Source organism: Lygodium microphyllum, chromosome 15 (assembly GCF_053477565.2).
Source record: "Lygodium microphyllum isolate KBCC chromosome 15, Lygodium_microphyllum_v1.1.10, whole genome shotgun sequence".
NCBI classification, from domain to species: Eukaryota; Viridiplantae; Streptophyta; class Polypodiopsida; order Schizaeales; family Lygodiaceae; genus Lygodium; species Lygodium microphyllum.
In genome coordinates, this window is record NC_141149.1 from 86,985,438 (window position 1) to 87,000,008 (window position 14,571).

At 41.5% G+C, this 14,571-nt stretch overlaps 1 protein-coding gene across 3 annotated transcripts in view; it reads right to left on the minus strand.

Annotated features, from left to right (window-relative positions):
* Nucleotides 1-1,829: 1,829 nt before the first annotated feature.
* Nucleotides 1,830-14,571, minus strand: part of LOC148024741 (uncharacterized) — a 42,005-nt gene continuing 29,263 nt past the window's right edge. The window contains exons 4-8 of one of the 3 annotated variants that reach the window (XR_015693345.1): nt 12,398-12,583; nt 12,062-12,300; nt 11,814-11,930; nt 2,317-2,374; nt 1,830-2,222 (exon numbers count right to left, since the gene is read on the minus strand). Coding sequence is in view for 2 of the 3 variants with exons in the window: in XM_087694397.1 (XP_087550523.1) it covers nt 2,161-2,222; nt 2,317-2,374; nt 11,894-11,930; nt 12,062-12,300; nt 12,398-12,583 (582 nt within the window). In the remaining variant the exon portion in view is untranslated. The remainder of the gene's footprint in view (nt 2,223-2,316; nt 2,375-11,813; nt 11,931-12,061; nt 12,301-12,397; nt 12,584-14,571) is intronic. The other 2 variants (XM_087694397.1, XM_087694398.1) reach the window with 2 other exon arrangements.

Here is a 14,571-nt window from a genome sequence, read left to right on the forward strand (position 1 = left end):
AGACATGATGATATTGACAAAAAGCAACCCTCCTTAAGAATTCGCATCAAAATTGTTTGCCTTGTCACTTTAATCTAACTTAGCATATAGTTGTTTCCTTGAGAAGAACATTTGCTGGGCCAAAGTAAAGTGTACGGTATCATTAAGCCCAAGCGCGCGCGCGTGCACACACACACACACAAAGCTTGTTCTAAAGGGCTGCCAAGGATGTGGGGATGACTTTGGGTCTACACCTTGCATTTTAACTCCAACCATGCTTTTCTCATCAAAGTATAACATAACAAAGTACTAGCGAACAATGGTCAAATTTTGGGGTTGCTCCTTTGCTTTGTTCCTTTTATCATCCATGGAGCAACAGCTCCCTATCTTTGTTTTTCCATCAAGAGATTAAACATTTGGCGGTTTCATCAATCCTACCTATCCACAATTCTTTGGTGTTGAGTAGAGCCTACATTGCCTCCATTTCTTCTCCTTCAGTTATAACTTGACTCTCAGAAATTCGTCTTGAGCATTAGTATTTCCCTCATTGACAACATGTTCAAGCTGTATATTTCGAGCATACTTGTGAGCTCTAGTATCCCTTCTCCATTTGGTAAATCTACTCTCAACTTCCCTACACAGATCCTGAGTTTGTTTCACTGCATGAAACCATGCAAAAGTAGGAGAGGGTGGATACATGGAGGCCATGCTCCAATGTCCTTTACACTATTTCTAACACAGTCTTGTTTGAACTATCCAGTCACACTCAGTCCAGCCAGCCTAAATGATATGATCATTGCTGGAGAGAGAGTATTAGTTGAACTGGGTAATGCTCTGACATAGCAATGTCCTTATAAACTTAAAAGGAACTTCTTAGTTGATATGACAAAATACTAGTCCATACATAGGCCCTATCCTGTCTAGTCTAAAAAGTCTCCCTTTCGGTTATTTGACCGCGTATAAAAGTTTTCAAAATGTGACTCAACAAAGCTTGAGGTTTCTTTAATTTCCAACCATGAGTTCTTTTCTTTGCTAGCAATTGCATGCTCTTTACTTAGATACCTATCTTGTGCAATTGATAATAACATATTTCAATACTCGTTTACCAAACTTAAATTTCATGTATGGTACCCCAATGGTACTTCAACTACTCCAACCTTGTGACTAGTATAATGCCAGTCAACAGTTTTTGCAATTGAGAAGGAGGAAGTACCTATTTTACCCCTCATCCAATTAAATGTTTCAAAAGTATCCATTTAGCTTCATTTGTATTTTCCCATCTTTATTTTGCTCCCAAGACGTCACTAAGAGGAGGCATTAAGAGCATCCAGCTCCATTTTCGGCATGCTCATATTGTCTCTGGAGTGGCCCACTAGGCACACTTCATCTACTTTGGATCAATCCATGCTTCATTAGATATTTTTTCTCCCTCAGTGAGTTCAGTCTGAGTTTCTTCCCTGCATTCTTTTTTTCTTTTTTTTAGCATCTCTTTATGGCTCTCTTCTCACTAGTCTGATCAAGATCACAGAAATTACCTAGGTTGAAATGCTCAAGCCTATTATGAAGACAAGCATGTGAAAATTCCTCTAGCTCAAATATACTTGACCAACACTACTAAGATTTCCTCATAATGCTTTTCCTTTGTCCAGTACTCCACAATGTGGAGTGCCCACAGTCGAGCAGAAAAACAAGACCTTAAAGATTCCCGTTTGCCAGTATTCTTTACTTGTAAGAACCACTGCATGCACTCTTTCTAATATAGTAAGACCACTGGTTCAATTACTTTAGTCTGTTAAATAACATACACCAACGCAACCAAATTCATGAGCTGTACATATAGCTTGCAGACATTGAAGATGGCAATCGCTTGAAACATGCTGAGCAAGTTTTCCATCAGTAACACCTTATGATTTAATCAAAGCTTACATTTGAAGAAGTGGGTTTCTCATCTCCCTTGTCCAAATAGGACCTCAAGGTGACCTTATGTACCCAATTACAATATCTTATGCAAAAGCAATTTAGTTCTCTCATACGCTACGTAGAGATCACTATATTTCTTCATTTTGGAGAAAAAAACTACTATCATTACACAAAAGTTGAGAAATGAACAATGCCATCCCCATCTGTTAGAAAATGATGGGTTGACACGAGCCCAGGGTCCATATGTGTGCATTCCTTAAATTATTTGGTCTTCAACGCTTCATAAGATGACAGCATCTCCCTGAATTTTGACTCTGCAAATTCTGCACCACGAGATTACGCATGGAATTTTAAAAATTGCCAGCCTGGAAGTCAAGCTATACCCAGATTGAACATGACCACCAAAAGGACCTCTACCTTTTCTGTGTTGGTTTCTGTCAGGATGATATTCCATTGCTTTGGATCTAAAGGCAGCCTTCACGAAACAATTAAATTTAGCAGCAGAATTTCAGCTATTAACCACCTCACTCACTCTCATATTTAAATGAACCATGCATTTAACAGCAGTTGTTCCTGTACCAGAAATAACCTCTCATGAAGTACCAACTCCCACTTCAAGTACGTATTCATTGTAAGTTAATTCTAACTTGTCTTGTATATCAAATCAACTCCAAAATTCCTAACACTGAAAACAGATCCTTTCAATAGGTGATCCTGATGTCAACGTGTAAACAACTCTCCCCAAGAAATTGTTCCAATAGCGGCATCAGATCCAGGTTAAGTTGTTTATATGCTCTATGTCACTAAAGGTGCTTTGCATTAGCCATCTGTCAAACACGAACATCATCTACTCTACAAGGCGAAGATGCATGACAGTATCTTAATCATCAAGGCTGGCTCATATGCAAGTTGTGGACCTGGAGGCTCTGCCTACACACTAGGTACTAAAGCCTGCTCCATTGTGAACTGTGTGAGAGATTATTGGCAACCTTACAAGGTGGAATATCTGGAAAGTCCACTGTCAATCGGTCTTCAATGGTGAGAGCCTATTGGTGTATGCCTCTTTGGCAGAGCTCTAGTCGTGTATCATTCGTTCCCTCAGAGGCCACTAGAAGCAGCTTAGAGGGTATTCTTGGCATCAATGGGAGCTTTGATAGCAGTTCCTTCACACTTGGGGCTGCAACAGCCTGTTCTTAACCCTATAGGATGCTATGTGAATGTGCAACAAAAGCAGGGACACAAATACGAAGAAGGGAGAGAGAGACAGGATGAACAAAGATAATGATGCAACACTCTGATCAGAGACTGATACAAGACTAGGCTCTGCAGACAGCAGCAGTGCGCCAATGAGGGTGAAGCTCTATTCATAAATCATCTGCTTCCTCTGAGGCCACTAGAAGCAGCTTAAAGGGACTCTTGGCATCGATGAGAGCTTTGGCAACAATTCCTCGGACCTTTTACACTTGGGATTGCAAGTTGCCGTAGTTTGTTGGTAACCCTGTATGATGCTATGTGAGAGTGTTCAACAGGAAGCAGAAACACAAACACGGAGAGAAGAGAAAGCAGAAGAGAAGATGCACAAAGAGAATGAAACAACACTCTGTTCTGAAACTGATACAAGGCTGCACATAATTAGATCCTGCAAACTGCAGAGCTTCATTAGTAAGGGCTCTGGAGAGAGGCAGGAAGAAAGATGATGCACGCAATGAGAGGATGATGGAGGTGATGTGGATGGCTCAATGTGGCAGCTTATAGATAGCCAGGAATGCTAAAATCTCACCAACCACTGCCCATGAGGACCGACCTACTGCTGCCCATTGAAACTGGCCAACCAGCTAACATACATGCTGAAAAATGGCCCCCACCATGGGCTGCACAAAAAGCCCGCCACATGGCACAACCACTAAAATGCACTTATAACTTGAGCTGAAAATAAAGAAAAACAGCCTTGAAATGCATGCAGTGACTGCATCAAAAGTGCACATAAATGACACGTGTCAAATCCTGGGAGTAGCTGCAAACCAAGAAGATGCATGTGATGAAGCATAGAAGGCAACTGTAGAGACTTCATGAATGTGTCTGCTGCATTGTCTGCCATGGAACAGTAGATAAACTCCACCTCACCATCCAAAAGAAGCTCTCGAACATAATGATATTGAACCTCAATGTGTTTCGTGTGAGTATGAAACATCAGGTTCTCTACAAGAGCCAAAGTGCTCTGACTGTCGACCTAAAGAAGAATAGGTCCCTCTTGTGGAAACCAATCTTTGCAAGCATGTGATGAAACCACACGGCCCTGTGAGCTGTAAAGCACCAGGCTCCATATTGGGCATCCATCGAAGAAAGCAACAATAGGTGGCTTCTTACTGCTCCTGAGATAGCACTGGATCCAAGGAAGAAAGCATATCTAATAGTAGACCTGCATATGTCAATGTCACCAGCCCAATCTGATCACTTCAACGTAAACGAGTGGATCCCTCTTGATACAAAATCCTATAAGAACAGGTCCCCTATAGATACCGCAACATCAAACAGCACCCGCCAATGGGATTGAAAGGGAGTCTCAATGAATGAAGACAAAAAGGCCACAACAAAAGAAATGTTGGGGCATGTTTAGATGAGCGGGTGTGAGATCGGTTGCATATAGACATGCCAGCATTTGTAAGTCGCTCGGAGATGTATCGATCTTGAGAAATAAGTCAGGCATGAAGTAACTAGTAGACTTCAAGACTGATGAAGAAATGGGGAAGGCCAAAACCTGTTGCATCAAACTCTTGGCAAAAGATTTCCCATTTAGCCTCCACCTCCTATGTACTGCTACTTGTCAAGATCAAATCCTGCACATAAAGGATGATGTGAGTATGCACTAGTCTCCATCCAATGCATAGTAAAGATTGGGGTCATGATCCGAACTCTTGAGGCCATGCTAAAGAAAGAAGCAGTCGATCTCTTGATACCAAGACCCAAGAGCAAGCTTAAGGCCATAGAGAGTCATTTGCAAGTGATACACATGATCCTCCTTGCCTACCATAATAAAACCTGGAAGCTGATCCACATAAATCTCCTCCGAAAGGATGTTGAGAAAGTCATACTTGACATCAATCTAGTACACAGACCAATGATGTTGGACTGCAAGTGCAGTGAATTTCCAAATGGTAGACATTCTAGTCATCAGAGCAGAGGTCCTATGCAAGAGCCTCCTAAAGAGTGGTAGACTCACAATCCTCCAAATCCTAGTCATAAGGGTAGAATTCACACAAAGTGAACACCCCTAATGTTGTAACCTGGCTGATCTCCGGGGATCCTCTGAGATCACTGAAAAAGAGAACTTCAGTCTCATGCATCGAGTGTTTCACCAAGGCATAGTGGGATGGCTTTTGGGAATGGTAACGGAGGCAGGAATTGCCATCCCATGTCACCATGAGAGGAGGCCCTAACATGGGAATAGAACTGGGACATTTTAGGGATGGGGTGATTGCGATAGGAAGCTAGAAAATGGCCGTTCCATGTTACTATGCACCAAGGAATGATGAAAACCTAATCTTGTGAGTGATTGTGACACCCAAGGAACCTATGGGGCATCTGTATCCTAAATTTTCTGCCCAAAAGAAGCCCCATAGAGAATCATATCTTTCATTGCAACAGTCAATAACCTATTGCACATGTGAATCCATCTTCGTTCCAACCTCAATCCAAAGGGTATGAGGCATCTCTGTGCTCCAACACAGACCAAGCCATCTCCAACATAGTTCAATTTTGTCACTCTAGTACACCATTCTCTAATGGTATGTCTGCATTTGTAAACTCCATATGAATGTTGTCATGAGGACATGTACTTTTGAAACCTCACTTAACATGTGGATTAATTTTTAATCACATGATTAAGTAAATGATGTACATGTGAGGTGCAACTAGGGTTAAAGTAAATTTATGAGCCGAGGACCCAAAGAAATCACAAGATGTCAAAGGCAAAAGTTGCTATAAGTTATGCCGCACAGGTACTTGGTAGTATCTGGTGTCAGTTGTTGGCCTAGGTCATCCATTTGGCCATAAGTGTCAGTTGGTGACACTAGAGAAGTGGCGTTTAATCGTACCTAACGCCAATCTGATGGTCAAAGATAGTGCAAAGACACTCGGGAATGGAAGTTGCCTAGCCAATTTAATTATTGGCCAATCAGATTATTTTTCAGGGCACCGAAATAATTATTAGATTAATTTTCAGTATTTTAAGGCTGAAAATTAATATTTAATTATGAAAAATGCTAGAAAACCCATTTGGGAAGGCTGCCACTTGTGAAAAATGCCCATGCAAGACTGAAAAACGTCTTTAGAGGTTGGAGAGAGGCATTTCTATAAATTGAGCTTGCAAGAGAGAGAGAGAGGGGAGGCTGCTCGTCTGATTTGCAGCCATTGGAGGACCTTCTGAGACAGCCAGGGACAAAAGAAGACCAATCAACAGCAGAAGATAGCATCTACAGGCTGTAGAGGTAGGGCAGCAACAGTAAATGACTGATTTTCTTTAGTACTTTGCATCTACAAGTTGTTGTGGCAGGGCAGCAGCTGCACTTGACTGATTTTCAATCATTCTTCGCGACAAAACTCCGAATTTTCTCTCTCTACAGCTTTTCCTCTCATCTCCTAGCCATTTCACAGTCTTGCTTCGAAGATCTCAACATTTGGACCCCTAGAGGCTGAGAAATTGCAAATTTCTCTGCTGTAAACAGCAGAAATTAAGGTTTAGCAACAGCCTTAAGAAGTGTGCCAGAAATTGGAAGCTCTAAGACTTGGATTCAACAAGGCTGAAGGTGAATTTCAGCTGAATTTAGGTAGAGGACTAGCCAACCATTGAATTTGGGGCATTTCCATCGTCTATGATGTGGGTGAAGGCCAATTGAGTGCCCGAATCAAGGGGCAAAATAGATTGAAGACTTGCTAGTCACTTTGGACAACAAGGGGAGTTGAAATACTGAAAGGGATTGGGAGAATCCCATTGTAAGGCAATTTTTTCTTCAGTAAAGCTAAAGAAATACCGAAAGGGGTGCCAATTTTGGGGCCAATCGGATGTGCATTGTCCAAGATCAATATGTAAATTTGTATTTTCAGATTTGCATTTATTGTTTGCTGCTGTAATTAAGTTGTAATCAGGGATTTACCACCCTATCCGAGGAGGAAGGCTGGTTTCAAATGCCATGCTACCTACAAAAATTGTAAAACTCATTAGACATGAAATCTCCACCAAGATCAGATCATACTATGTGAATCTTGAATGTAGATTTATAGACATATAAATTTTCAATAATTTTCATCTTGAATGAAATCCATTTCTTATGTTTTGGAAACTTGTATGAAATCTTTGAACCCATCATCTCAAATGAAATCCATTTCTTATGATCTTTGAAACTTGTCTCCCATTTCTAAAAACACTAGCAACTATGGTGCCAACGCCCTTTATGATTTGTCTCTAGCTATCTAGCTGCACTCAGTCGACATCCAGTGTTGAAACCAAGACCTACTATGTAAATATGTTGCTCTTAAATGTCTTTTCCGCACATGGGGGGGGGGGGGGGGGGGGGGGGGGGGGGGGCTCACAAAGATAGTCAGCAATTACCTACATAGTTGCATGAGAAGTGGAGAACTGATCTCCAACAAAAACTAGCCAACCAGCTGCCATAAATGCTGGCCCATGGGCTGCATAAACACCCAGCTGCCAAGTAGCACAACCACTGAAATCCACCTGTAAATCAAACTGAAGATGAAGAAAAGTGGGCTGTTGGAGATGCATGCACTGACAGCATCAAACCAGCTGCCATATAGCACAACCACTGAAATCCACCTGTAAATCTAACTGAAAATGAAGATAGACGGGCTGGAAATGCATGCACTCACAGCATCTGACAAATGCACACAAATGACAAATGTCAGAGCTCCTCCATCTCCATTAAGACTCTAATAGAGCTCATAACCAGGAGATGACTGCATGCACATACTAAATGCTGGCACAGTAAACCCTGGTGGTGTTACATTCTGCAGTGGCTTCCCCCCCCCGTCCTCCTCAAACCACCCTGAAAGGCCTTGTATATATGTGATGCGATTTGAGTAGCACCCAACTCCAACTAGCTGCTAGACTGTTAAGAATTTCTACTTCATTGTATTTTCTAGTGAGTAATATGATTAACCACACCTCTTTCACGAAGAAAAGGGTAGTTACCAAGAACAAGTGGCTACTGCCATTAAGCTCAAAAATGACTAGGCCAATTAGGCCTTATGGGCAAAAAGGCTAAAACAACGTCCTCATGTCACAAGCACATGAAATTTTCAGATGCTTTAATCTTGCTAATAACATTTGATTACGTTACTAATCAAATGTGCAAGGTTGTTTGGCACATGTGATACACATGGTAGTGATCTCATGGTAACACGCCAAGGACCCCAAGGATGGAGTGGATGTCAACGGCAAAAGTTATAATAAGTTATGACAATTGGGCATGGTTGGTCAGTCGGTGTTAGTTTTAACTCTAGGAGAGTTGTTTGGTCAGTAAGTGTCAGTGGTGACACTAAGGACTAGCATTAATTAATTAATTAATTAATGCCAATCTAAGGGTCAATAGAGGTTGGGAACCACTTCAAGTTACTGACCTAGGCAATTTAATTATGAATGGGCACATTTAATTCTAGGCAAGTTCAGAAGGGCTAAAATTAATTAATTTAATTTTTGAATAATGCTGAAAATTGGATTTAGAAGGCTTCCACTTGGCAAAAATACCCACGCAAACTGAAAAAACGTTTTTGGGGCTTGGTCTTAGCCATTGAGACCATTTTTCAGCTAGAGGAGAAGAGAAGGCTGCTGGTCCATTTTCTAAGCAGATTACAGCAAGTGACAGCCATCTGCAACCATCAACAACCTGCCACAACAAGAGAAGGCCCATCAAAGACTAGCGACGTCATCAACTGGCTGGTGACAACAATTCTAGTGCTCCCGGTAGACAACAGAGGGGATTCTATTGTAACCCCTAAATTTCTGCAAAAATTAGGATTTGGCAGTCACCTTGGGACCTATGCCATCAATAGAAGGAATCGTACACTGAATTCAACACCTAAAATTTATGGAATTATCAAGGAATTCAAATGCCAACCCATCCATTGAAAATTTAGAGCAACATTTGGTCAATTGGGATTAAATTAGAGCAAGTCCTAGGTGAAAATCAAGGGGCAAATTGCCCAATTTATTTGTTGATTGTTAAAGTAGCAAGGGGCTTTTGTATCAACCAAGGAGATTGTGGCATCTTGGCTTGTAATCAATCCATTAGCAACTGAAGATAAAGAAATAGCAAAAGGGGCCAACTTTGGGGCCGACAAGGTATCCACTATCGCAGAATTTTGAAGGTAAAGTGCACATTTCAATTTATCTTTATTTATTGATTGTTGTAATTAAGTACTTGATCAAGGAGTTACCACTGTATCTGAGAAGGAAGCTGGTTTCATGGTTTTCCATTGTCGGAATTTATTACGGGGACATGAAATTTTCAGATACTTTAATCTTACTAATAACATTTAACTAAGTTATTAATCAAATGTGCAAGGTTGTTTAGCATATGTGATGCACATGACAATTAATTCATAGTAACATGTCAAGGACCCCTTCGATGCAATGGATGTCAAAGGCAAAAGTCGTAATAAGTTATGCTAGCTCGACTTTGGTGGTCAGTTGGTGTAAATTTTGACCCTAGGAGAGTTGTTTAGCCAAGAAGTGTTAGCAGCGATACTAGGGACTAGCATTAATTAATTCAATAATACCAATCTAAGGATCAATAGAGATTAGGGACCACTCTAGGTTGCAAATGGCCTAGCCAATTTAACTATGGATAGGCACATTTAATTTTAGGCAAGGTCAGAATGGCTGAAATTAATTTTTTTAATTTAACGACTAGATAATGCTGAAAATTGGATTTAGAAGGCTACCACTTGGCCACAATACCCATGCAAAATAAGAAAACGTTTTTGGGACTTGTTCTCAACCATTGAAGTTAGTTTTCAGCTAGAGGAGAGAGAGAAGATTGATAGCCATCTACAGCCATCAATAGGCAAGCCACAGCAAAAGGCCCATCAGGGCTGATGACATCATCAACTAGCTGACAACATCATCAGCTGGCTAGCAACAACAATTCTAGTGCTCCCAGGCTGTAGGCGACTGCTTTTCTTGCTGGTTGTAATAGGCAGCAAGCAAATTGGAGGGTTTCTCCACGAGAAATCTCTAAATTTTCTTTGTGTGGCATTCTCTCACCTCCTTCAGTCAATTCTCAAAAGATCTTAGATTATCTCAGCCATTTGGAGCAGATCTCAACCAAATTTGGTGGACAGCAAATCCTAAATTTTTGCAAAAATTAGGGTTTGGCAGCCACCTCGAGACCTTGCCGTCAATAGAAGGCATCCTACACAATTCAGCACCTGAAATTTGTAGAATTATCAAGGAATTCAGATGTAGCCCATCCATTGTAAATTTGGGGCAGCATTTGGCCAATTAGGGTCCAATTAGGGCAAGTCCTAGGTGAAAATCAAGGGGCAAATTGCCCAATTTGTTTGCTGATTGTTGGAGCAACAAGGGGCTTTTGGATCAACCAAAGGAGATTGTGGAATCTTGGCTTGTAATCAATCATCAGCAATTGTAGATTTCAAAATACCGAAAGGGGTGCCAATGTTGGGCCAACAAGGTATCCATTGTCCAAGAATTTTGAAGGTAAAGTGTGCATTTCAATTTATGTTTATTTACTGATTGCTGTAATTAAGTGTTTGATCAAGGAATTACCACCCTATCCAAGAAGGAAGGTTGGTTTCACCACATGAGACATGTCTATGGCTTGTCAACCCCTTTGTTTGCAAAGTCAACAACCTATAGGGTTTAAACAGCCCATCAAAAGGGTAGGCCAAATGTTTCAAACTCTCCATATGGGGTTAAACACACACATCCCCCCACCCGGAAAAAAAGAGAGACTCTAATACCTAGTCACCAAGGTTGGGAAGACTGGTTGGAAATAAAGAATGTGCACATATGCCTGTTCACGAGGTAGAGTCCACTACACAGTTGAGACTTGAGAGCTGAGTCTTTCCAAGTAGGAGCTTGGCTGTGAGCACAGGGGCAGCATGGAAATTGATAGAGCGGGCTAAAATAGTCAGAAAAGCAAGCTTTCACAGAGCTTATGAGGCAATAAACTTGAAGCTGATAGAGGACTTGTATACACCCACAAGGTCAACTGTGCAGCAGTGTTCTGGCACATACTCCTTGAGCTTCCAAGCCTAGACTGATAAAATATTTTATAAGTCACAGAGGATGTAATCCTTTAAAGGGTAAGAATGGAAAACTCCACGCTGAAAGATGATATTAGGAGTAAAACATACGGCTTATGATAAAAACAATGCATCTGAGCAATAACAAATTCATCCAACTGCTGCTTGTGATCAACAAAATATTCAATCACAGCAGGCCTGATATCAATAACAACTGTTGACATTCTACATGGCAGCCATGTTTGCTTAGTCCTTAATCATATAATGAGCATTGTAAGACAATTTAAATTATGATTCTATACATTTTCCTGAAACTCTATCATATTTAGACAGCTATAGGCCTCTATAACTTCACTATCAAGTTGTAAAATATGTAGGAGGCTCTAGTACCAGGAAGTCAAGCAGCTCAGTATAAACAGCTATAGGCATCTATAAGTTCACTATCAAGTTGTAAAATATGTAGGATGCTCTAATACCAGGAAGTCAAGCAGCTTAGTATAAGAAATTCTGAGTTCGTGGCTATAGGACTTGAGGATATGGGCCTCAAGATATCTCGTAAATAATGAACCTAAATGTTTGTTATTTCCCAATGAAAATACGGATTAGTACATTGGAAAATACAAAACAAAGACCTCAGATCAAGGGATCAAAGTGAGCTCCTGGGACTTCGAAAGCTGATAAAATGTACTCAGAAGACTGATTGCAGGTATACCTTCAGATCATCTTGGGAGTAAGTGCCTGCTTTTGACCTGCACAAATTGTAAGATCAAGTACATTATCCTGAAATCCCATCGCAAAGAACATAGATAGCAGCTCCATTAACATCATCAATGCAGCTTCAACCCTAATCTATCCAATGCATCCACATAAAAGATCTTACGGATCAAGGCCCAAGTTCTCATAATGGGATGCTTGAGCTGATCTTCGAGAACTTTTCTCTGACTGAGATTGAGCATTTCGCCATTGTTCCCAATTTGCTCTTCCCCAAGTCCAATCTTCTCTCCATGCCTGGTCATTGTTCTCTGAGCTTGCACTCCCACTCTCTTGCCATGTTTCATAAGGTCTAGCACTACTTGCCCGTGTGCGATGAAATGTTTCCTGCATTCGCCTAATGCGTTCCTGCCAACAGTGCAAGGTTAATTACAAGCAAGAGTTTATGATGTCGCACATTATGAACTGAACTGTTAAAATACCGAACGACATCAAGAGAACCGACCAATCTCTCCAGCTCTTCTACATCAAGGAAGCCATCTTTCCATATTCTGGACCATGGGTCATCCATTCTCACTGACTCCCTCCAAACATAACCTTCTTTTTTCCTCCCATCATATGTCCAATAAGTGTATCGGATAGTGTTCCTGCTAGATTCCCTGCTACGGGTTTCATTTCTTGCACTAAAAGTCTACCAAAAAACCATTCTTCACTTTGGGCCTCCCCTCCCTCCCTCCCTCCCTCCCTCCACGCACAAGAGCTTTCAACATCGGTACTCAATATAAAAGACTATCATGATGTCATACAAACTCAAAAAAGAGAGTTCGAAGCATGAGCCAATACTCAAGTCTCATGAATACATAGTGAACTATAATAAAAGCAAGTCATGAACAGTGTGCACTAAAAAATCATGTCCATAGTATAAAACCATAGCAACATGGAATGGAAGAAATGGGGGCTTGGAATGGGGGAATGCGATTCCTTAACGGATAGGAACAGGGAACACGTTCCAATTGCTAGGAATGTTCCATGTCATGTTCCTGACAACGTTCCCTGCAGAGAACGTTCAAACTTTGGAGGGATGTTGTCAAGGATGCCACGTCCCATCTCCTTGCCCTCAACATGCAGCCCATTTGGTGCTATTTTCTCCATCTACTACACGGGCATGAGCTATCAGCCAACTCACCGACCTATTCACCACCCTTCTTGCTCTCTCTCTCTTTTTTTTTTTTTTTCGTAAATTGCTCTCTCTCTCTCTCTCTCTCTCTCTCTCTCTCTCTCTCTCTCTATAGGCCTTTGACACAGTGCCACGTGCTGGACTTATGAGAAGAACGCAAGACATTGATGTGCCCGTAGAGATACAACGGAGAATCTGTGCCTTGTATGAGACACTGACAGGCAGAGTACAGACACCTGAGGGCATCTCAAATACAGTCAATAGCACCATTGGGGTGAAACTAGGCTGCCCACTTTCGCCAACACTATTTGGGCTGTACATAGATGAAATTTCAGAATATGCGGACAGAACTGGTGGTGCCAAAGCCACCCTAGCTGGAGTGTTGATACCATTACTACTTTATGTAGACAATATTGTACTTATATCTGACTCACCTAAGGGACTAAATAGACACTTGGATGCATTATCAACTTTTTGCAAAGATAGAGACATTAAGGTGAACCTTGGAAAAACTAAAGTTATGGTATTTAACACTTCAACTACTTGGGTGATGAAAGCTGAGCACCACTTTACTTTCAATGGAGAACCAATGGAGATGGTGAGGCAGTGTGTTTATTTGGGGGTCACATTGAAGGGACCATACTTCTCTTGGAGAGAGACATCAAAGGCTCATTTGGCAAAACCATATGCAGCCTTAGATGCATTGGAAAGGGAATGTGCTCACATATAGTTTCATGAACCGCGCACCAAACTGTGGCCTTTTGACACCCTAGCTACACCCACACTCCTATATGGGGCAGCTATTTGGGGTCCAAGTCTCTTCCACACGAGGAGACAGCCTTTGGGAGACCAACAAGGACCAGAGAAGGAATACTATGATAGATGGGAGCATATGGAAAGACCATTGGTAATGATGATCTCACGTATGATATGAAAGAGGAGCTCAACCCCACATGAGATTATTAGAGCTGACTTGGGAGCATCACCCATGGTGGTTGAGGCCTTGGTCCAGGTAGTGACTTTCATACATAGACTATGGGAACTCCCCCAAGATAGATACCCACGGCTAGCTTTGGCCTCTTCTAGACAACTAGCAGCAAATGGTGACAGGCATTGTTAGTAAGCTCAGATGAGCACATGGATGAGTTTACATGGGCTGCAAATTGACAGACTAGTCCCCCTTTGACTATAGACTGGATTGCCCTACACAATACACTTAACCTAAGCCGATCAGAGCTGAACCATGTGATCAGAGCAAACATGCTAAGGTCAGATACGGAGAAGACTTGGATCCAACCCCCTTCCCCCCATGGCACCAGGATGGCACACTACTAGACCCACTTCCTTCAAGTATCTAAGGATGGCTTCATCACCCAACCCAATTACATGGATATACAACTGCCTAATGGATTGCGCACAGTTATGGTCAGATCCACACCTCATCCCACCACCTGAGGATTGAGACACATAGACAAGAAAGCATATAGAATGAGGAACACATA